The 23,738-nt window shown below is 41.7% G+C and overlaps 1 protein-coding gene across 1 annotated transcript in view; it reads left to right on the top strand.

Annotated features, from left to right (window-relative positions):
* Nucleotides 1-17,734: 17,734 nt before the first annotated feature.
* The window catches only part of SLC18A2 (solute carrier family 18 member A2), a 33,058-nt gene continuing 27,054 nt past the window's right edge, over nucleotides 17,735-23,738 (top strand). Inside the window, exons 1-2 of the mRNA XM_054382180.1 lie at nucleotides 17,735-17,855; nucleotides 19,558-19,909. Of these exons, the coding sequence (XP_054238155.1) occupies nucleotides 17,735-17,855; nucleotides 19,558-19,909 (473 nt within the window). The remainder of the gene's footprint in view (nucleotides 17,856-19,557; nucleotides 19,910-23,738) is intronic.

Below are 23,738 nucleotides of genomic sequence, written 5' to 3'. Positions count from 1 at the left end.
GACACATGGATAAGGATCCTTGCCCATAGCCTCATGCTTACTCTTTCTCCTTCCCTGCAGCCTGCCAGTGCTGCACAGAGGTTTCTCTGTTTGTGTTTGAAGGAGGGGACAAGGCAGGTGTCAAGGGTGCAGAGCAAATACAGCAGACACCATACCCTCCCCCTGCCTCCATCCTCCCCACCTGCTTTCTCCCTTCCAGCCAACCTGACATCGGTTCAGGCAGAAATCTGAGCAGAAATGAATATTGCTTAGAGCAGCATGAACTTGCCAGTGAAGGCTTCAGACAGAGAGAGAAGGAGAGCAACGGAGACCAGGTCAGCATAAAGGCTGTGATGATCAGGCTGCTACGCAGAGCCAGGCAAGCACAGGGCTAAGCAGAAGGGTGAAAACTGACCCAAACTCACCTCCCAGACATGGATTTATTACTCTGGGCTTCATCAATGTCCTCATTTACGTTTGCACAAGCTGTATCTGTGACTCTGTGACTTGGAGCTGCACCAGGCCATATTTTCCCAGGCGGTGGTTATTATCAGATAAGAGTGAAAAAAAACCAAACCAGAAATGCAGCTCACACTGAGATGGTGGCTGTAAGTCTACAGAACATAAGTCCAAGGGTAAATGTTATTACCTGCCCAGTTAATGTTACTTCTTTTGTTAGAAAGGAATGACTAGAACTCAATAACAAAATGCTCCAGAATTCTACTGGAGCAAGCAAATTATTTTGGTGAGTATTTGTTATCATTTGTAAATTTATTTGTTTTGGAGAAACACAGATTTTTAATACAGAAAGCTCTGTTCCCTAAAGGTACCATCTGAACACCTACATCAAAGCATTATGTTTTAAATAGCATATAATCATGGATAACTCCTGGCAAGGCTTACATGACCCAGAAAGGAAAGGTTTAACATTGAAAAGATGTTTTCTATCTATTGATCTCCCTTACACACTTCAGACCCAGTTCTCTTTCTGTTTCTACAAGTTCTGTAAATAGAACTGACAAATAGAAACAGAAGCATGTTATCTCTGTAATCAAATTGAGATAAATCACATGGAAAAGGGTTTCTAATATTATCAGCCATTTACACTGAATGGCTTGTTGCCTCACAAGGAAATTAAAATTAATTACAGGACTTGATAAATATCGAGCGTGATATCCACAAGAAGTTCCAGCTACAGAATATTGTTTCTGCTTTTGTAAGCATTCTAAATGAAGCACTGTGAAATGATCAGCAGAAGTGCTGCTTGGATTTAGGTGCTCATGTTCAGACTGCAATGGAACAAACTGCTCAGCTTGCTGCTGGTTGGTAAAGTGGTGTTGCTAAGATGCATTACAGAAGCACAGAAATCACAGAAAACATCTGGTTGGAGGAGACCTCAAAGCTCATCCAGTCCGATCCTTGAACCATTACTGAAGGGTCAACACTAAATCATGTCCCTAAGTGCCAGGTCTACAGGCTGCTTAAACACCTCCAGAGATGGTGACTCCACCACTGCCCTGGGCAGACCATTCCAATGTTTGATAATCCTCTCTCTGAAGAAATATTTCCTAGCATCCAGCCTGAACCTTCCCTGGCACAGCTTGAAACCATTTCCTCTAGTCCTGTGACTTGACACCAAGGAGAGGCTGCCCCCTCCTTGCTTCAACCTCCCTTCAGGTCATGTTAGAGAGCAATGAGGTCTCCCCTCAGCCTCCTCTTCTCCAGACTGAATAGCCCCAGCTCCCTCAGATGCTCCTTATACGTCAGAACTGCACACAGTGCTCAAGATGTGGCCTCACCAGTGCTGAGTACAGGAGGATGATCACCTCCCTGTTCCTGCTGGCCATCATGTTTCTAATCCAAGCCAGGATGCCATTGGCTTTCTTGGCCACCTGGGCACTGCTGACTCATTTTTAGTTGACTATCAACCAACACCCCCACATCCCTCTCTGAGTCACAGCTTTCTAACCACACCTCCCCAGGTCTGTAGCTTACTCTGGGGTTGTTGTGACCCAGTTGGAGGACCTGGCCCTTGGCCTTGCTGAACCCCATACAATGAACCTTGGCCCATTGGTCTAGGCAGCTTGCAGTCCCAGTCCAGGACTAGAAGCCCTTTATGCTATGCACTGCATAACTAAATAATATAAAGGTAAAACCTGCCCTGAGTAGCATCCAATCTGCATCAAACAGGAGAAAGGCAGGGAGAACTGTGCTGGGGAGAACTGTGCTGGGGAGAACTGTGCTGGGGAGAGCTGTGCTGAGGAGAACACAAGGGGGGAAATGGCAGCATCTAACCACCAAGCAGGAAACTATTTCTATGTGCCAGTTTTTCATCTGCTTGTCAAGATTTTCCTGCTCATCATGGGCTGAAGAAGACCAACAAAGCTTCTTATTCTTTGGAGCATGCTTTTGGTGTCAAGAATAACTTAAAAATATAACAAAGCTTGAGCATCAGCAGCAGAGTGGAAACATCCCAGCAGCACAGAAGTGCCCAAGGACACACACTCAGCCAGGCTCTGTGTCTATTTGTAGCAGCATGGTTTACTTTGGTATTCATGGACAGGGCCACTGCACTTTCCAGCAGGTGCAGTAAATGCAATTTGTTGCTATGGATATTGATCCTGCCTTAGAGTCTAACTTTGAAGTTGTTTTGGGTTATCTGAAAAACAAAGAATAGCAGGATGCTCTGCCTTAACTGCAATTGCAAATGATATCTTTTATCCTTGATTCTTCCCTTTATTCCTTTGCTTTCTCTCTTTTATTTATTACTGTGGAGAGACAGTCTATGCAAATATTGTGATTGGAAAATATAAGTGATGGAGGCAGCCTATTGAAAGCTCCTTTCATGTCGATGCAGGTTCTAGCAGAGCTAAATTATAGGCCATTTTTTGGCAAAAGGTGGAAGTTGGAGTACCTGATTAGTTTTGACAAAGAGAAAGCATATGGGAAGGAAAACATATTGCCTTTAATGACAGGTGGCATTAGGGAGATGTTCAAGCTACAGATGAATTCAGAGTGAACCTGGAACAGTCCAGAATTCAAAGGAGGTCCAGCTCATAACAAAATTAGGGTTGTTTACAAATACTTAGATGTGAGTTTTGAATTTCCAGAACTCCTGAATTTTACAGGAGCTTGATTCTCAGATCCTTGTTTCAGTCTCTTCTCTCTGAGGATCTGCTACAATATGCTTTACAATATACTTTCATGACAATAGTAGAAGACAGAGAAAGAAAATAAAGTTGCTAGAATAACAAAGGTTCATCTGAAAAATGAAGTATCAGCTCTGCATCTGAATGGCTGCAATCCAAACATAGCATTTTCTCCCTGTAGCAGGATGGCTGACACTATGTTGCTTAATATTTAACACCAAACACAGCAAAAGGATGTGATGGTTTTTGCAGGTATGAAGAGGGAAGGAGTTGCCAGCATTCACACTGGGCCTGATCTATGCTCCTTGAGAAAAAGAGAAGAGCCTCTTCAAAAGTGTTGCTACTTCAGATTTTGGCTGCTGCAGATGTGTAGCAGATGATCCGTGGTGTCCAGGAGATAGAAAAATGGAAATGTAAACCAGGATGTGGGCAAAATGTAAGGTACATTGAAAATACACCATTGAATTTTGAAACTATGTCAGTTACAGGTATTCAAGTGTTGAACAATTATGCTCTGATCATATTTTGGTCCTTTGTATTTTTTAATCAGAAGCTTTTTCTTACAGTGATGGTTCACCATGTACCATTTCGAACAGACAATTTCCCAGTAAAGAATTTTTGATGAGGCTACCAGGAAAAGTTTTTGGGAAACACATCATTATGCAGAAGCAAATTAGCACCCACATCAGTTCTGCACCTTTTTTACTGTAGGCAACGTAGATAGTTAATGATATTTGTAATTACACTTATTGATATAATTTGCAGCATTCACTGAATGCTATCTAACCTGGGTTTCTCATTTTAAAAACAGGCATAGAAAGAAAAGTTAAAAATGAATGAAGAAATGTATTCTTGTTATGATCCAGAATCCTTTTCCCCACACATCAGGAACACAAATAATGAACCAGACCAGACTGGCAAAGATATTCATCTTTAGTGAAAGACAGTGTGCTGCTCTGTCCATTTCCATTTAAATCCAGAGTATGCCCTCAAAATGGAGAAAATAGGATTTATGCTTAAAATCTGTGTTATAATTTTAGTGTGAAGCACTTGTACTGCCTGGATTTCATCCCACTAGCTGTAGTGATTTCTGAGAATCATAGAACTGTTAGGGTTGGAAGGGACCTCAAGGATGCAAAGCCTGCTTTCCTTGGCTAAAATTTCCTTTGATAAAAACCAAACCAAAGTAACCTGTAAACATGCAAGAGCTTATCAATTAAGCTCTCCTTGTCTGTAACTTCACAAATATGAGAGGACACCTGAAAGGCTAAAAATCAAGCAAATGTCTTGTGTAGAGCCAGAATGCCCAGTGAAGGACCTGAAAGTTGAAGGGAAGAGGTTATGAAAATGGCTGTCCCTTAAATTAACTGAATGCAGCAAACAAACCTTTGGAAAATTAAAATGATAAAATCAGATAATGAATAACTATAAAGGCTCATTAGAACTTAGACGTGCTCCCCTCAAATATAATTATGGCTAATATGATTTCATCAAATGTCACTGACGAGCTGGAAACTCATAATGATGAAACACTTTTTGTTCCTTCTGCCCTTCAGTAAGAAGGTCTCATCAGGCTTTATAAATATTGACAATGACTGACTCTTCCTGCAGGGAGAATCTGGTGACTGGGACATGTGGATGCTTAATCTAATACCTAGCCCAGCCAGCGTCACACACCAGCTGCGAGATAGAGCCTCTTGGCCCTGCATTACATCACCTGGACATGGTGCCTACCTCCCACACATCTGCACAGAGCTGCTGCTACCTGGCTCTTGCTTCTGCCCTCCCCTGTCAGCCCTAGACGTTTTGCAGGTTGACCTGCTGTACCCAGCACGAGTTTCTGGAGCAGAGTAAGGACAGCAACACTGCTCCGTGCCTCTAGTAACGTGCTGTTGGCAGGCACTTCAGTGGCTCAGTGATGCTCAGAGGAGGGAAGGTAGGTCATCTCCACTCACATCTCATGTATCAGGATGCTTACCAAGTTGTCAGATCTGAATATCTAACTGTGGACCTCCTTGTCCCTAAAACATTTCAATTTTTCAGTGATGAACTATCCTGCACTGGATCAAAACCTTCAGTTTGTGGTGAGCTGCCATGGAAAGCAAATGAACTAGGCTGATTTATGACCATGGGACAGCTGGCCCCAAATATTTCATATATGATTGGATTGATTCATACAGAAAAAACAAATAGAAAAAATTTAAACCTATATAGGTCACATAAAGTTATATAAAGCCAGGATTGTTTGACAAAAAAGATATTCCATGTCACAGGATCCTGATTTTACTTAACTTCTCTCTTTCCTTTTCAGAAAGGTAGAAATGCTATACAGTAAAAGTTTAATACCCTTGATGTCATGCACAGAGAATTCTCTTCACTCCTTTTGTAGAAATTCTCCTGCTTACAGGCTTGTCCCTGGATAAAGATGGATGTACTGCAAGTTTCTAAATGCACCATTCAACAAATCATATTTTTCCATTTTATGGCTTCTATGGCCTTGTCCATCATGTTGAATTCTGCTATATTAAAGAAAAAAAAAACTCCATCCAAACTAAGCTGTTTTAAGGCTTTCAGGGAAAGCTCTGGGCTCAGCTTGGTTTTTGCACTTCATGTCTTCTCAGTTCAAACAAATACATCTCTTGACTCTGCAGTAGCTTCATTATTTACAGTTAACTTTTCAACATTGAATCACAGAATGGTCCAGGCTGGAAGGGACCTCCAAAGATCGTCTAGTCTGACCTCCCCGCAGTCAGCAGGGATGTCCCTAGTGTGAGGTGTCCCTGCCCATGGCAGGGGGCTTGGAACTAGATGATCCTTGTGGTCCCTTCCAACCCTGACTGATTCTATTATCCCCAACTAGATCAGGCTGCCCAGGGCCTCCCCAAGTCTTACCTTGAATATCTCCAGGGAAGAGGCCTCAACTACCACCATCAAAAGGCTGAATCACTTCCTTCCCTTACTCTGTGAAGAAGCTTGGTATCACTTGTTGGCTCCCAGTGACTAAGTGGAATCTTATCTGTGAGATGCTGCAAACTCCCTTCTCCATGAGGGTCCTTGCTCAACTCTTCCACCAGTGTCAAGGCTGAGAGTGCTTTGCTCACTGACTGCTTTATACCTATGCACCTGTCTTTCCTACATGCCAGATACAGCTAATGAAGACTTCTTGCCATTATAACCATGAGTTACTGGGTTTGTTAACCACCTGACACCATGTCAGCTTCACTCCTCTCTTATGTTAGTATCAATATTTGAATACAATGACAAAAAGAAAGGTATATAAATGTGAAAAAGCATTTTATTGAACTGTTTTCCCATGGAAGGTCCATAGAAATCCTCTAGCCTATGTATCATTGAAAGCTCATCTTAGGAATCCTTTGGCCCTAAGAAGCTATCACTGACAGCAGGTTTAACACCCTGGAAAGATGTGGCCCTTAAAAGAGGAATCTCATATGAAATTGTGCAGCCACAGGTCAGAACTTTCCTCACAGCATGGAGCCTTCTGGTTCATATTTTCTTCCTTTTTTACTGAATGTATTTAAGACAGCTTCTGCTCAGTCAGACTCAGAGTTCATTTTGGCCATTGGAATGGGCTGCTTAGGGAGATGGTGGAGTCATCCTTCCTGGAAGTGTTTAAAACAAGACTGGATGAGGAACTTAGTGCTGTGGTTTAGTTGATTAGATGGTGTTGGGTGATAGGTTGGACTTGATGATCTCAAAGGTCTTTTCCAGGTCTTAACCTGGTTAATTCTGTGATTCTGTAATACTACTACAGAATCATTACTATTACAGAATTATTACTATTACAGAATTATTACTATTCTGTAATAACATTCTCCATGGAGAATATCAATAAATACATCAGGCAAAGCTCAGTCAAACATAAATGTGCAGTTGCACCACACACATTAGGTGTGGTTTCACATCTCCTCGTTGAAAATAAAACTACAGAGCACACTTTACACCCAAAATGTACCCACACTTCATATATCTATCTGTTTATATATTGTTATAGTTTCAGGCTGGCTGCCTTTAAAAACCACTGAGTGGAAGACCTCCAGGAGGTCCAGAAGGGTGCAGGAATGGATGGGAAAGGGCAATTTTTTTATTCCATCCCATAATTCTGCTATCTCTTTGTAAGCAAACTGTATTGCTAGCTATTTCTCTTTCCTCTCTCCTGCTGGGATGCTGTGAGTTTTTATCTGGCGTGGGGGTGGATGTGGGGTCTCACTGTGGCCCTGAGAGGGCTGAGTTATTTTCATGCACAACTGTGACCTGTTTGGGCCTACTGTAGGGTCCATATTAGAGGGGGAGAGAAAAGAGCACTAAGGCCTAGGCATTAAGGCATGGAGTAGGGAGGGGGAGAAGACTTTCCTCGCGATGTAGAAGGTATTGAGGATTTCTATATTTTGTATGATGTATTATGGATTGAAGTATTCTGTATTATATATTTGTGTGTGGATACAGTTCTGTATTTCTCTCCAGTCCTGTGGATGAGGCTCTGGCCATCTAGTGTGAGGTGTCCCCGCCCATGGCAGGGGGGTTGGAACTAGGTGATCCTTGTCGTCCCTTCCAACCCTGACTGATTCTATGATTCTGTGATATCCTCCATCGGAGGAAAATAAGATTCTGACTCGCTCTGTAAGATGTATATATAAATATCACAGTATCACAATATCACAGTATATCAGAGTTTGGAAGGGACCTCAAGAGATCATCAGGTCCAATCCCCCTGCCAGAGCAGCATCACTTAGGGTAGTCTGCACAGGAATGCATCCAGGTGGGGTTTGGAAGTCTCCAGAGAAGGAGACTCCACAACCTCTCTGGGCAGCCTGTTCCAGGGCTCTGTCACCCTCACTGGAAAGAAGTTTCTCCTCATGTTGAGGTGAAATCTTCTATGTTCAAGCTTGAAACTGTTATTTCTTGTCTTATTAGTCCACACCACTGCAAAGAGGTAGCCCCTTTCCACTTGATACCCACCCCTCAGATATTTATACACACTGATCAGATCCCCTCTCAGTCTTCTGTTCTTCAGAATAAATAGCCCCAGGGCTCTCAGTCTCTCTTTATAGGGGAGATGAGCTCAAGTCCCCTAATCATCCTCTCCTATGAGGACAGACTGAGAGAGCTGGGGCTGTTCAATCTGGAGAAGGCTCTGAGGAGACCTTATTGTGGCCTTCCAGTATCTGAAGGGGGCTACAAGAAAGCTGGGGAGGGTGCCAGGTAATGACAGGAGTAGGGGGAATGGAAAAAAAATAGAAATGGGTAGATTCAGATTGGATGTTAGGAAGAAATTCTTCCCCATGAGAGTGGTGAGGCACTGGAACAGGTTGCTCGGGGAGGTGGTGGAAGCCTCATCCCTGGAGGCTTTTAAGGCCAGGCTGGATGTGGCTGTGAGCAACCTGATCCAGTGTGAGGTGTCCCTGCCCATGGCAGGGGGGTTGGAACTAGATGATCCTTGAGGTCCCTTCTAACCCTAACAATTCTATGATTCTATGATTCTCCTGGCTCTTCAGTGGATTCTGTCCAGCAGGTCTCTGTCTTTCTTGAACTGGGGACCTCAAAACTGGACACTATATTCCAGGTGTGGTCTCACCCATGTCCATGATTACAGACTCCTTCAGATCCTATGCAAAAATACCTGTCCCATTAAGACTGTGCAAGGTTTACAAAAGCTCAGAATGCCAACACAGTGTAAGAAGGAGCATAGCCAGCTTTGATGGCTTCCAACATGAAGCGGCAACCTTTGGTTTTCAGTTATGTCAGCACAGGCCAGACATCAATGGAAATATATCTATTAGCAGCACCAATTTATTCCCTTTTCATTTCTAAGTTTTATAAAGCAAAATAAAAGCAGGATATGTGCTAAGGGTAATGCAATTTTGAATTTGAATGCGTGGTATCAGTTTTGAGGAGAGACTCATTTGCTCAGCGTTTTGGGAATCATTAGGCTGTAAGACAGTGCAGCACAATCCAGCACAGTCCAAGTCTGCCAGGGATGACTCTCATTGAGCATGGAGCTAATTAGCCCCTCTGAAATTCCTGCTTAGTCCCTTGTGGATTTCTTTCTGAAAAACCTCAAAAAGTCAATATCAGATTAATGCTTTCCATATCCAGTTCAGCTTGTGTTTTTCAGAGCAGGACCAGGAAGAGTTTCACAGTTTTGAAGATCATTCACAGCTCATTGCAGTTGTAAACATACACACTCTTCATCTTTACTATCGCTGCCATTAATAAGAAAAAACAAAAGTAAAGCCTTTGTCCTGCTTTGATTTTCAATTTCTAAAGTTAATGCTGTTGTTAAAAGGCTGTGTGACTACCCCAGCATTTCTACCCTCAGTGTCTGTAAGCACTACCACACACAGGAACACCATCAATGAAAACACCATGAATATCCACAGATCTTACAAAAGAACTAATGGTTGTACACCAGAGTCCTGTCTTCTGCTGTTTCCTTCACTTTTCACTCCTTCCTTTCACCCATTCACCTCCTCTCCTATCATGCTTGCAATATCCATCATTTACTTCTGCTATCTCAAAGGCTTTCTGTGAACAACCACTGTGAAGATACTTTTTGCCAACTGCTGTCTTAGGATCAAGCCTGGTATCCATGCTGCAAACTCAGACTCTCACACTGATTTTTTTAGCAGACTAACAGCATGGTTTCTCTTCCACTGAGCAGTACCATCAAGCAGCTGCAAAAAATTACCAGCTCTGAAATCTCTGTATTGTTCCCTCTGCTAGTGGTAAGGATCTGTTGGAGCTGACTTTCCTTCCAAATGTGTAAACTGTGCTCCCCAGGAATACTCTAGATAACTCTGCTCCAACCAGGCACTGTTGGATTATTTCTAAGCATTAAAAAAGATTTTCTTCAAACAAACACATTTAGGATTTTCTAATAGCAATTTAAACCTAATCTGAGAATGTCTGGAAGTGGAAAATTACTTCTACATGCGGAGGATAGTGTTCCATTACCAGTAATTTATTGTCTTTAAGAGCATCACTGGAACATTTATTGACACAACAAAACACAGACATTTCTGGTTTATTGTAAAATCTCATTGCACTCAGCCATTTGTGACTAAACACAGCAGTGCAATTTATATTCCCAGGCAAGGCTTCTTGTTTTCCCAAGTGTGTTTAGGCTCATATGAAGACTGGATGATCCAAGGGACAAACACCCCTCCCCCAAAAAAACCCCCAGAAAACCCAACCCCAACCCCAAAAATCAAACCAAACCAAAAACCAAACAAACAAATCTGTTTAAAACAAATACAAAAATACAAGCACTCTTCATGGAAGATAATAAATAAATTCCTTTCCAAAGAAATCTTGCTGGAAAAATTTACTATAGAATTTCCCACAGTATATGCAGGCATTGAAGAGACTATGACAGATTTAATAAATCTAAGGATTTCAGTTATTCTATATCACAAATCATGTTCCTCTGTGTTATAATTCAACAAGCTCATATAAGATATAAACTTAGCTTCTGTCTATATACTTGACTCTAGAATATAAATTCCAGATAAATATAATTTTTATTAAAAGGTTACACAGAAGAGCACTGTTTATAAAGTTTAGATTAGGGTTTGTTTTGGTTTGGTTTTGATTGTTTTGTTTGTTTGGTTTGGGGTTTTTTGATATTTAAATACTTATTATTACTGCTAGCATATTTTAGGATCATGTTCTACAAAGTCATATCCTGAAGTCAGGGATTATACCTGTGAATAACTGTTAGGGTTGTCAAAGCATATGAGTAGAAATCTTTCTTGAATTTCACCCACTCCTGGCTGTTTCAGAGGTACACAGAAAGAGGAGAGACTGTCCTGGCTGTCAGCTATTTTCTTCTATTGGAGGCAAACCTTTAACATAACCTCCTTCACTAACCCTTCTCTCTTGCATGTATAGAGATACTTGGATTGAGCTCAAGCAGGATATTCCCTATAACTGATTCAAGACCTGGCACAAACTGTTCCCTGCCCAGCAGTCCTGCTTTGTATGTTTCAACCTTGGCAGTTCTGCTGCATGAACTTTTTTGGTTTGGGGACTGTTGCTGTCTGTGAGCATTTCCTTTCTTCTGCCAACACAACAGCTGATGGTGAATGTATGTCCTGCTTCAAACCTGCCTCACCTGACTTCCATGATCTCTTTTCCTCAGGAGACCCCTGCACTCATGTACACAGCCTTGGTCAGATCTGCAAAATGACTCAGTGCTGGTGCAGGCAATGTGTTATATTCTGTATAAAAGAAGCTGAATCCACTTTCTGATGTAGAGCCGTGCTGTGGCACAGGGCTTACAATGTGTGGGAAGGCAGGCTAATCTCTTAACCAGTTGACAAATATTAAAGGTGAACAACCACTTAAACCAAACTGACCTTAAATCTTTCTGTACACTCTGAGCTACTGCACAGACTGAAGCCTGGGCTCAAAAACCAAGAAGGTATTTGCCTGTGAATCCCTCCCAGTGAAGGAAAAGCTGTTAATTCTTTTCCACACAACCTGCTCATGCCCTCAGACTTCCCAGGAGTCATGGCTTGTGCACCATTACCTGAGTAACTGATGCACGGTGGCATCTTACACCTACACACATATAGAAGAAGGCAACCATTTATGTGCATGTGTATGAATAAAACCACAAACTACATTCTTATTGCAAACACAAACTACATTCTTATTACTGACCATATTTCTTAATACATGAAGCTCACAGTTTGTGCCTGGAGGGGACTGTGTGCTTTCTTGCAAAGCCACCTGAAAGGCACCACTTTCAAAAGACCTGCAAGCGGTCAATATAAATGCAATTTACATGCAATGACTGAATTCCTCTGAGCTCCGGGGACAGGAAAGATTTTTTTTGTGTGTGTGTGTGTCAGATGCCTTTTAGTTTCAGACAGATTTCTGAAGAAAATAATTAGGTTTGTAAAACTGAGGCCAGCACGCCTTCCCATTGATCACAGTACTAACAGTGGGTTGCCCTCAGGGTTGTGTTCACTGTAAACAGAATACCAGCTTGGAAAGGACAGATGAAAGAAGGCATTATTCAGCCTAGTTATTTTCCAGCTTTTTGTGTTCTTGGTGGACACTCTTTTTCTGTCTGTGAGTGTGTCAGAGCTACACTTTCCCACCACTAACCTGTGGTCAGTAATATCAGGGTGGTAAGAAAAAGCCTGCCATGAAAAATGCTATGGATATCTTCCCTGGCCATCTTGCAGCACAGAGGCTCTCCTGACATCTCGAGGACAGTCATGTTAAATCCTCAACATCATCCTGCTCTTGCTAGTGTTTGCTATCGGAAGAGAAAAGTCTTCTGGGTGTGTAAAGCCAGGAGGAAACAAAGATATTCTGGTGTGTGTGACCAAAGGGGACTATCCTTTCCTCCACTTGTGTGACAGGCAATAATAACATAGCACTGAAAGACAAGAGGAGAAATCAGAGCCAGTGCTGGCCCCTCTGTCATCAGTCTCAAGATTCATTAAGTTAAATCTTCATAGATTCATATAATGGTTTGGGTTGGAAGGAACCTTGAAGATTATCTAATTCCAACCCTGCTGCCATTGTCAGAGACACCCTCTGCTAGGCCAGATAGCATAAGGCCTCATCCAGCCTGGCCTTGAACACCTCCAGCGAGAGGTCATCCACAACCTTCTTGGGCAACCCATTCCAGTGTCTCACCACCCTTACGCTAAAGAATTTCTTTCTAATATCTACCCTAAATCTACCCTCCTCAAGCTTCAATCCATTCCCTCTTTTCCTATCACTACAAGCTCTTTACAAGTAAGTCTAAAAAGTGAAGCTATGTACCTGCAGCATATCAGGAAACCATTACACTGGTCAGGCATTACTGGTGTTTATTCTGCTGTTACTTATAGCTTCTGCACCAATATGTAGCTAAATATTTCCCCATAGATAGCTAAATATTGTTCTCATGCCATAACATGCTAGCTTAAGTATTCCAGGCCCTGTATTCCAGGCCACGTGTTTTCTGCAGGGGTTTAGACAGGGAGCAGGGTAAGTGGTGATTTTTTTCCCCAAGCTCCATAAGGGCCAAATGTTTGTTGTTTTCTTTTTTTTTTTTTTCTAATGTGAACAGCAAAATAGTTTTCAAAGTGAATTTTAGAGGAGGGATTTTGTGCTGTAACATGGCTGTTCTGAGATACTGAGTGTTTCAGACCCTCATTGAAACTCCTACAAGTGCTATCAGCTTTGAGGTTGTTTTTGTGGTGTTCTGTTTCAATGTGAATGGTACTGTTGCTACTTTGGGTCAAGACTATGTGTGAACAGTATTTTAGAGCAAGTGCTTGATGTTTAGAAACTTTGCTTTTTAACAGGTTAAATTATTTACTGCATAAAGACATCCTATGCCATTTTGTGTTGGGGTCCAGGATTTTCTCCATGAAATGTCTATAGATCTCCTGATATCTGTCACTTCCCATAAATATCACCAAAAAAAAAAAAAATCACCTATTTAGTTTCATCTCTCCTTCTACTCCTCTTCTGCTGTAGCCTTCTTGCACCTCCAGTAAGTCTGTACCTCCTGCCACAGTTTCTTGGTGCAATGAGGAAATGGCTGCCCTATGCTCCTACATTAAAATTAACATCCTTGTTTCCGTGCAAAGGGGAACAAGTGATGTTTTACTTCTTTTTGACAGAGACACAAGCTGTGTAATGTCTCTTTTTCCCTTGGGTATCTTTGCTCTGCCTTGAGCCTTTCTAGCATTAAAGATGGATCCCTCATATGCCACAGACTTGGTTATCACAGACATAATTGTTCAGTTAAATAAACGTTCAGCATTATAGATTAATTGACGTAACCCTCTTAAAAGCCAATTTTCTGCTTTCTTTCCTCTCTCCTCTGAACAGTCCATGCCACAATGAACAATCCTATACATAAATACACACATTCACGTGTACATTTCCTGTAGGCTACACGACAGATGATTAAAATACAATGCATATCCCCAGTGCCTGGAGAAGAGGAGATGCATTATTCAGTGGAGCTAACTACCACACAGTCTTACTACAGAGTAATTAGTAGCATGACTGTTGGGCACAAAGGAAAAAAAAAAGTCTTGAAAGAGCTACAAAGGTTGAAAAAGCTGACTAAGTGTATTACTTGTTATTAGCAAACCCGAAGCTGCCAGGTATGTCTCCCAACCTAAACTGTAAGAATTATTTATAGCAGGAAATTTCCCCAACAGCCATAACTGCAAATGATTAATTCATTAAAAAAAAAAAAAGCTGAGATAATTATGAATTATTGCAAATTAAAATCCAAGCACTAAAAATACATATAAAGCTTTAAAGGAGACAGTTTTAAAATGGATTACTTTTCCCAAAGAGCCCAGCAAGGCCATGCATTTCTTAACCTGAATGGTGAGAATCAAAAGTGATTTTTTTTATCTAAATTTCAGCAGTTAAGGGACCTGTAGGCAAACCAGCCAAAAGTCACTTCACCACTGTGCTTGCAACAACACCATGCAGCTTCCCATGACAGCATCCAGGACATCTTTCCACAGAAGAATTTTCAGCTGAGGTCAAAATTTTGGCTGCTAACAAGTGCTGTTCTCCAATATCCCTTATAGATTGGTGATCACCTGCAGACTCATTGCCCATATGTTTATGGCTGTTTCTTGTCTGGGTGTATCATTTGGCTAAGCATGGCACCACAGAGATGTTTCAGGAGAGCCTGCCATTCAATCTGCCAAAGTCTGAGAGTCAGATAAGACATTAAAATGTTTTTTCATCAGCCTTATGCTCCGTGCCTTTAAGCCTATGTCCTAATAGCTTAGGGGTGTTTCACTCAGAAGGGAGTGTTTTTTTAAGCCCTAAAAATGCTGATTCCTAAATAAATACATGCTTTTTGGAACCAATTTCAGGATTTATAATTATTTCTTCATAAAAATTAATGAGGTAATAGTATTGTTAAATCTGGGTGAAATAAGCACATGTATATTTTAAACAACAGCTAAAGCAAACAAAAGGTAAAGATTTAACAAAAGAGATGGAGCTGAGCAGCCCTTTTCAAAGCATGAAATTTTGCTCAGCTGTTCTGTTGAAAGTTCAAGTAACAACTGGAAAAAAATCCTCCCCGACCCCCTTTTTTTAGACCAATCTTAATTAACAATTAGTTCAATATAATAGTAAAGAGTTCAAAAGGAAAACCAAATTAGCAGCTTCCCAAAAGTAATTGCTGCTTTGGCTGTGGTCCTGTTCCTTTTATGGCTGTTCTTCAGTAGATCACTGATTAAAGATAAATAAATATAAAGGAAAAGAATAGTTATCTGCCTGAACATAGTTTACATCTGCAGAGAGGCAAATCTAGCAGGTTCCTGACCTGTTAACTTCCTAGAGGTAACCACAATTAACTTCCTAGAGGTAACCACAAATCACAAACAGCAATAATATGTAAGTGTATTCAAATGCACTCATGCTTGTCTATGCTAACAGTGCAGGCATGATTTTGCATATATATATATTAGCATTATTTCTCAAACAGTCAATTGGCTGAAGACAAGAGAAACTAGGACAGCAGAAAAGGGGAGTGATGTAAGGTCCAGCAAAGCAAGGTAGCCAAATGCTGTCAGCATGAGTGTTGGCACTGCAGTGGTAGGCAGAAGAACAGGAGAAACGTTCTAGAAGAAATGACTGGGAGAGGAGGCAGGAGAAAAGGGAGGTGCACTTTGCCTCTTAAATGATGCACAGAGAAGCAAGTTACTTCTACAATCATGTCTGCCACCAGAAATGACTGGAAAAGCATCTTCAGTCTCTCCACACCTACATTCTGGCAGGTGACAGAAAGAGCAGTACTGCTGTCAGTTATCTCCCCAGTGAACTGCTGTGAACACAAAATACCCAAACCCATGTTGTCCTGGTAGAATATTGCTACTGACCTTTCACTGACATTCATCCCATATTAATGCTGCTAACCAGAGCTGGTGTTCCCTTTCTCCATCTAAACCCCACCTAAAGTCTCAACTAGATAATGTCATTTGCTGTGGAAGATGAAACATTTCTCCCCAGTCCAGTCCAGAAGATCATACTTTTTTATTCCCTCTGAGCCCAGAAGCAGAAGCTCTGTTTTGGAAATTCAGCTTCAAAGATAAATGTGCCAAACTCCTGCTTAAAACAGTTTGGGAAAGAGAAACCATGTGTAAGCCATCACTCAAGAATCAATAGCTTATTAACAGCCTTGTGTGATATTTGTCATGTACCAGGTCCCACATAAAAATAATACATGGTGGACATGTCAAACAAAATCAAAGCCACCTGTATACAAACAAAAGCGATGTGCTCTCTGCATATCCTCTCTCACTTTTCATTATTTTTAGAAAGTCCCTGTGTACCCAGTAACACACTGCACTGAAAATTTACTCCCATTCCCAGGGCCTGTTAAACTTCATCCAGAGATGGATTAGGACCTTAGAGAGCAATTTAGACCATAAACATTTATCTTCTGCTGTTACTCACTTTGGCAAAATTCCACAGTGTAAATGGCTTTTGTTATCCCTGAAGATGAGTGTTTACAGCATGAAACGACAGCCTCACAGAGGCACCAGCATGAGTTTGAGCACTGCTTCCTAAGAAACCTGCAGGAGTAATGCAACTGGGAACAGACACCACTGAACTGGTTAACACACACAGCAGGCAATGCTGTTAAAGAAATAAAGGATTTGCATAATGATGATGTCATCAGCTTCAGCCTGACATTTGGTTCTGGAACCATTAAACTCAATAAGAGACTTCCCCCACATTCAGTGGGCTTTGCCCAAAGTGAAGCTCGGTGAAGACAGTGAAGCAAAGACCAGTTCACAAAGTTCAGTGTTGGGTGGCTGCAGGAAAGCAGTGCCTTATGAAAGAGAAGGAGGGGAGGGGGGGGGGGGGGGTGTAAAAATGCCAGGTTTTGGTAAAACATGTTTCTTGGATCATCTCTATGCAGTTCATTTCTTTTCTAACACAGACTGAGAGGAAAAGAAATTCATAACGGTGACAACCCAAATGGCACAGGCTGGGTAGAAGACTCGGAATTCCATGCAGAGCAGATGAGGAAAAGGAGCAATTTAGGTGCCAAATGGTGCAAATTCCTAATTTTAGGAAAATCACCAACCAGTGGCACTGTTTTGGTTTGTCCTTCGAATGGGACACACCGCTCATGTGTTCGGGTGTATGATGGTGACTTTCCCTATCTCTATGTGCTGTGGCACATCTCAGCGGGCACTCGGAGGTACTGGCGTGGCCAGCCCTTCCAGTTGCTTGCCCCGGAGAGGGGAGAGGAGGGGAGTCTCCCCCTACGCTGCTTCCAGTGCTCCCAAGGCTCACACGGGTGCCGCCTCCTCCTTCTCCTCCTCCTCCTCATCTTCCTCCTCCTCCTCCTCCCCCCGCTCCTGCCCTGCCGGCTCGCAGCGTGGGGCTGGCCGGGCATCTGCGCTGGGAGCCGGGAGCGGGGAGCCGAGAGCCGGGTGCGAGGCAGCGGGGAGCGCGGTGGCGGGAGGTGGCTGCGGGGCTCCGGTGCCCGCGGAACAGCAGTCCCCTCTCCGCGCCTTGTCCCGGCGGCCGCTGACGGCCTTTGTCTCTCTGCAGCGAAAGCCGGCGGTGCGGGGACGGGGACCATGGCTTGGGGCGAGTTCAGCCTCCTGCGGTGGCTCCGGGAGGGCCGGCAGTCCAGGAAACTCATCCTGCTGATCGTGTTCATCGCCCTGCTCCTGGACAACCTGCTGCTGACGGTAGTCGGTAGGTAGAGTGGGGTTTGCTCGGGTTTTCTTTCCCCTCCCAGTTTATGCCAGGAATAATCTCCGGTGACAGATGTGCTCCCTGAATTCACGATTAACGCTCCCAAACCAAACGTTTTCAAACACCGATTTATCATTACTTTTCGATCACATATTAGATTCTAGGTATTGTGAGCACATCACCATGCACACCGTAGTCTTGCTTTAGTTCTGTGTTAACTGCAGGTTAAGGAAAGGTATAAAAAGGTCTTCATAATTCTTTTTTTTTTTTTTTTGTCTGCTAAATGCCATTAATACTTCACAGAATGACAGATAACAGTATTTTTAGCTCATCACTTTTTTTCCTCCTGTGGTCAGACAACTGAAACAAGTCTAGATAACATTGGAGATGCCTGTTTCCTTATGATAGTTTCTCTTTCCTCCACATTGGTCTTAAAATGATAGGTTAATAAGAAAAGTATCTTACTGGGTTTTAAGAAAAACCCTTCTACAAGTTGATTGAATAAAATAATCCAAGTTTTGATCAAAGGCAAATATGAAACTTTTACTGTCTTCAGTGGCGTGGTGTCAAGATTTAGGAGTCTGCTTAAAATATTTTGATATCTTTCGCTAGTAGTTGTAGAAGTCCTCATATTCAAATACACCAATATGAATTTAAAGAAAGGGTTGAGAGGATCCAGTGGTTCATGGCTGCCCACACACACACACAAATGCCCATGCTTCTCTCAGAAGTGATTGGGCTGTGCAAAGGCTGGTTTTGGATCATGCTACTTCTGAATCAGGCTCCTGAATTTCCTAGGGGACTTCAGCTTAAAAGCTGACACCACAATTTAGACCACAATTTAGGCAAGTCAATTTTTAATTTTTTTTAACATTAATATACTTTTCTATAAAGCTGTTAACATTTAACTACATATTCAGAAGCCCTAGAAATGATTACAGTTTGCAGGCTAATTGAAAGAGTGGGCATGTCCAGGAGCAGATGCAAGGCAAGGAGTAGTGATTCTGTCACTAGGGTTAAATGGAATGAACCTGACATCTGCTTTTACAAATTCTGAAATGCTAATTTTTGAGATATGTATTAATGCAATGAAATTGCAGCTAAGCTCCTAAAGCATATAAAGAAGGTCCTTCCTAGATCTCTTCAATATAATTAAAAAAAACCCTATATAGGCAAACATCATCACATTAGCTCCAATCACTTAATAAAGGAGTGTTGCATTTTTTTCCTTCTTGTGGATGTTACTTATCAATATTTTGGGGAGTTTTATTTTAGAAATATGTTCCATTATATTTTTTAATATTATGTTTTGATAAATTGTTTCCATGATTTCCTCATCTTTCATGTTTTCACAATCTAATAAATGGATTTGTGCAGTCATGTGCAACAAAGATTCCTCAGACATGGGTCATGATGCTTCTTATGCTTTTTGAATGATATCTGTGTAGAAAATCTTATATTTGTGAAAACTGACTGGTGTAAAAGAACTTTTTGCTTTAAACTGCACTTCTGAGTTATGGGTGTATTTTCTCCCATGAGCAAACTTCTGTTTCAGTTCTGTGTTTCTGCCATTCAGAACCCTTACTAATGTGCTCTGTAGGAAAGCTCTGTATTTCCTAATCAACAGCAAAGCAAACAAGAAGTTGTGGTGATTCCACTTACCAATAGTAAGATGCCAATATCTTTCTATTTGTTTTTCCAGTGCCAATAATTCCCAGTTACCTTTACAGCATCAAACATGAGAAAAATGCCACAGAGATCCACACTACTAAGCCTAATGTAGTCTCCACCACAATGGACAATTTTCAGAGCATCTTCTCCTACTATGACAACTCAACGATGGTTACTGGAAATGAATCTGATAAGACACAACCCAGAGAGCTGCATCATACTCAGACAGAACAAATGACAGTAAATGTGACTCCTTCCCCATCCGACTGCCCTAAGGAAGATAAAGATCTGCTGAATGAAAATGTTCAAGTGGGTCTCTTGTTTGCTTCAAAAGCAGCAGTGCAGCTACTGACTAACCCCTTCATAGGGCCACTGACCAACAGGTGAGTTACTTCTTCTGCTACGTTGCTCAGTTTGGCCTTTACCTCAATGTTTTCATCCAGGCTACTATTTCAAACAAAGCATTTTTGATTCTGTACTGCCCCAGGCTTTCTGGCCTTCTCCCTTTATCTGGAGGAATATTTTAGTGAATCACAGAATATTAAGGGCTGGAAGGAACCTCTAAAGATCATCCAGTCCAACCCCCCTGCCAGAGCAGGATCACTTGGAGCAGATCACACAGCAACACATCCAGGCAGGTCTTGAATATCTCCAGAGAGGGAGACTCCACAACCGCCTGGGCAGCCTGTGAAATAAGTTTGGTGAACACTTCTAAACACCTAAATCCCTTCCAAAATAAAGTGGTGTGTTGTATGTGAGCTGTCTGATATGTCATACAGTTTTCCTCCAGCTCCTGAGACCTCAGGTTTTCACAGAAACTTTTGTTGAAATAATGTTGAAACTCCTTCAATAGAATTATATGGGACCAAAAGCCACTACAACATAGTATTTATGAAATAACGTTTTGTCTGTTTCACCTACATCAGGCAAGCATGATATTGAAGCTGTAGGAAGGCTTCTGATCCTTCCCTTGGTCTCACAGAGGTGTGAATCTCTTGGTGTGATTTAGGATTCAACAATTCGGAGTCGTCTGATGTAAGAATCAGTGGGAAAATTGTGTAGACTCCAGTGAGAAATGCACAGGTGTCAAATTTTGCTTATGCTACCATGTTCATCACCAATTCCTGTGGATCACGGATTTGCATCAGCACATCATCTAGCCCAGCTTTCAAACTGTTCTCTCTAAATTCTTGCATATATTATGATGTCTTGAATGCAATATGTTTAAACGATACTTTGTAGAATATCTGTTTGAGTCAGGATCAAGTGTATAAGCACTAATATCAGCGATTTATGAGCCAAATCCCCCCAGATCTGAGCACTAATGATGTTTATGTGGAAATTAAAAAATATTTTAATATCATTTATATTTTTTGTGTTAATAATTAAGTTGATTTTATTGTTAGCATTGTGCCTAACTGTTCCCCACAGAAGCAGCTGCAGTCCTGTTCAGCAGAACATGAGCTCTATCTCCACAGGAAATAAACTGCAAATTGTATTTAGCCAGGCCACTAAATTTCACATACCTTATTGGAGCTGTTTTTATAAAGAGGACTTTTTTCCTTTCAGAAAATAATATGCAGCAGAAATCTGTCCTTGAAAAACACTTTTGTTTTCACCATCAATACCTACCCTGTGGCAATGCCCCAACCTACCAACATACTTAATGCTAGATGTTTCAGATTTTGAAGCCAAACCCACCTTTCTTAGGTTTTACAGCTTATAGTCTTATGTACAGTCAGAGTATTTAATTTCAATGTGATAGGACAGCATCCAGCTGAGGGCTAAGTGGCAGTTTGACTCACTGTGTTATGAATTCAAAATCTCTACTCAGTCTGTGGAACTGACCTAAACACAAAAACTTTAAAGGAGGTGGTTTCATTTCTTTCTCATTTTACCTTATCTCCTCCTTCATATCACCTGCACAGTTATAAGAACACCACTGCAAAGCTACTGTTCCACTAACACTGCTGCAAGTTGAAGAGCAAACCAAGTTTTTGACACCTGGCTCTTCTGTGTGGTTTTTGTGAGAATGTGATAGCTCATCCACAGGGAAAGCAGTATTTTCATAACAGCACTTTAGATAGTCTTCTAGATTCTCCTAAATGTCTAAATGATTGCCCTATTGATATTTACTTTGCTCAGTTAGCATCATCATTTCCATGAGCTGCCAAGCCAGGTGAAAGGCAACAACACACTTCATGCTGTCAATGGCTTTTTCAATAGCATGGTTACATCATGCTGTAGATTCTTTCTTTGGGAGACATCTTCCTAAACAAGAGGGAGTGTGACCCTGTCAATGCCTCTCTGTGTGCCTTCTCATCTTGAGACCAGATCCTGGTGCTGCCTGTGCCAAGGGATGGGGTAACATCTTTCAGCAGAGCCAGCTGCCAGGATGTACATGCATGATGCATCCTTTGGTTTGGCAGTGAGGCAGCAGATCTTCTTGTAGCATCTCACTTTGCTGTTAGGAGGAAGGCTGGCAACACACCAGGGTGAACATCACTGCCGTGAGCTGAGATTTCCTCCTGAAAACATCCTATGTGGTTTTGCGTGGGGCAGAGTGTCTGACTGCAGTCACAGGAGCAGACCTGCAAGCTCAGGGGCCCAACAAGAGCAAGATGAAAAATTAAGGAGCACATCATCCCAGTGCAACAGATTCTTCTCTCACAAAGAGAAATGAGTGCCTTAGTAGCAAAGTGGCCCTAAATTAGATTTGAAGATTACTGGTTTTTGATTCATGCATTATTTGTATCTTGGTACCAGTATCTGCCTTTCTTCTGAGAAATGCTTCATGGGAAATACCAACTAACACATTTATCAGTTAACCGTAGAAGGCATTGGGAAAAAAAAACCCCGAACCTTAAAGTTGTTGTTTCCTAATGATGATGTCTATGGTCAGTTAAAAATCAGGGTGAAAGTTGTGATTATTAGAAATGAAACAGAAAATATCTGAGTTACCATTATAAAGACTCTCCCTTAGCACTGATCAGCTGAAATGAAACAGAAAATATCCCAGTTGCCCTTATAAAGACTCCCTCTTAGCTCTGATAAGCTGCTTAGTGATAATTGTTAACGCTGATAACAGTTCTGGGAAATTTTAGCATAATATCACAATTTAAGGAGAATTGTCTGCTTAGTTCAAGATTAGGGTGCACAGTTTATTAAGGTGTCCAGAAAGTCTGGGCTTCAAACAAAACTGAAGTCAAAAGATTTGTTTTTCAGACAGGTATAGTTCAAGAGTATTTTGGATTTTCAACTGAGTGTGAAGTTACAGGTTTGCAGCAGGCACTGGCTGAGTGCTTTAGTCTGAGGATGCCACAGAATGTTCTATTCATCTGAGTCCATGCCACTATTTTCTGGAAGTTCTTTAGGCTGTTTTCCTCTTTTTCTATAACTACTGGAGGTGTAAATTCTTACAAATAAATTTCAAGTTGGTTTCATGTGAGAAGTCAATTCTGCTAAAAGTATTTCTTAGTCAAAGCCCAGCTCTTTCTGTGGACTACCAGGCAAAACACACACACCTGGCTTAGGGAATTGGTTTGTAATTCATGAAATGCCATTTACCCTTGGTCTAGCAAAGGAAACCCTAGGTGGAGGGTTTGCCGTAGGGTGCCAGCACCAGGCCACCCACACCAGCAGGGGTTCAGAGTAGAGCTGGTAAGACTGTGCAGTCCAGATATTATGTTATGCTTTTCCTTGTAGTGAAATGGCCAGGAAACTACAAAGAGGACAGCACTTGATACAGGCTACTTTGTGAGGGGGATGCACTGGCAAGGGGAGATTAAAGGCTCTGCTTAATCATTTCTAATGAAGAGAGTGGACAAAAGGCTTCTGTGCCCTCTGTACCTAACTAATTTGCTCCGTATTTTTTTTCCAAACTATTACCAAGCTCTAAATGAGGGCTTGAGCCCAGCTGTGTTAAACCCACAGAGCCTTTGAATGCCTCCCCTGCCATGTCTCTCTATCAGTTTGGAAAAAAAAAAAGTCATTTTAACCTTATGCTTATCTATATTGGCCTCAAAAATTGTTAAAACATGAACAGATATTTCCATCACCACTTCTACACCAGCCTAACTACAGCCTGGAACTTCTTTGCATGAGAGGAAGAGTGGCCAGGACCATGATATGTTCACAACCACGAGGCATGCAAAGAATGAGGCAAGGAAATAAACAGCAATTGTAATTGCTTAGTTAGAGTTCAGTTCCTAT

Source organism: Indicator indicator, chromosome 7 (assembly GCF_027791375.1).
Source record: "Indicator indicator isolate 239-I01 chromosome 7, UM_Iind_1.1, whole genome shotgun sequence".
Taxonomy (NCBI): domain Eukaryota; kingdom Metazoa; phylum Chordata; class Aves; order Piciformes; family Indicatoridae; genus Indicator; species Indicator indicator.
The sequence above is the reverse complement of the archived record's forward strand: the minus strand, read 5'-3'. Positions and strand labels throughout refer to the sequence as shown.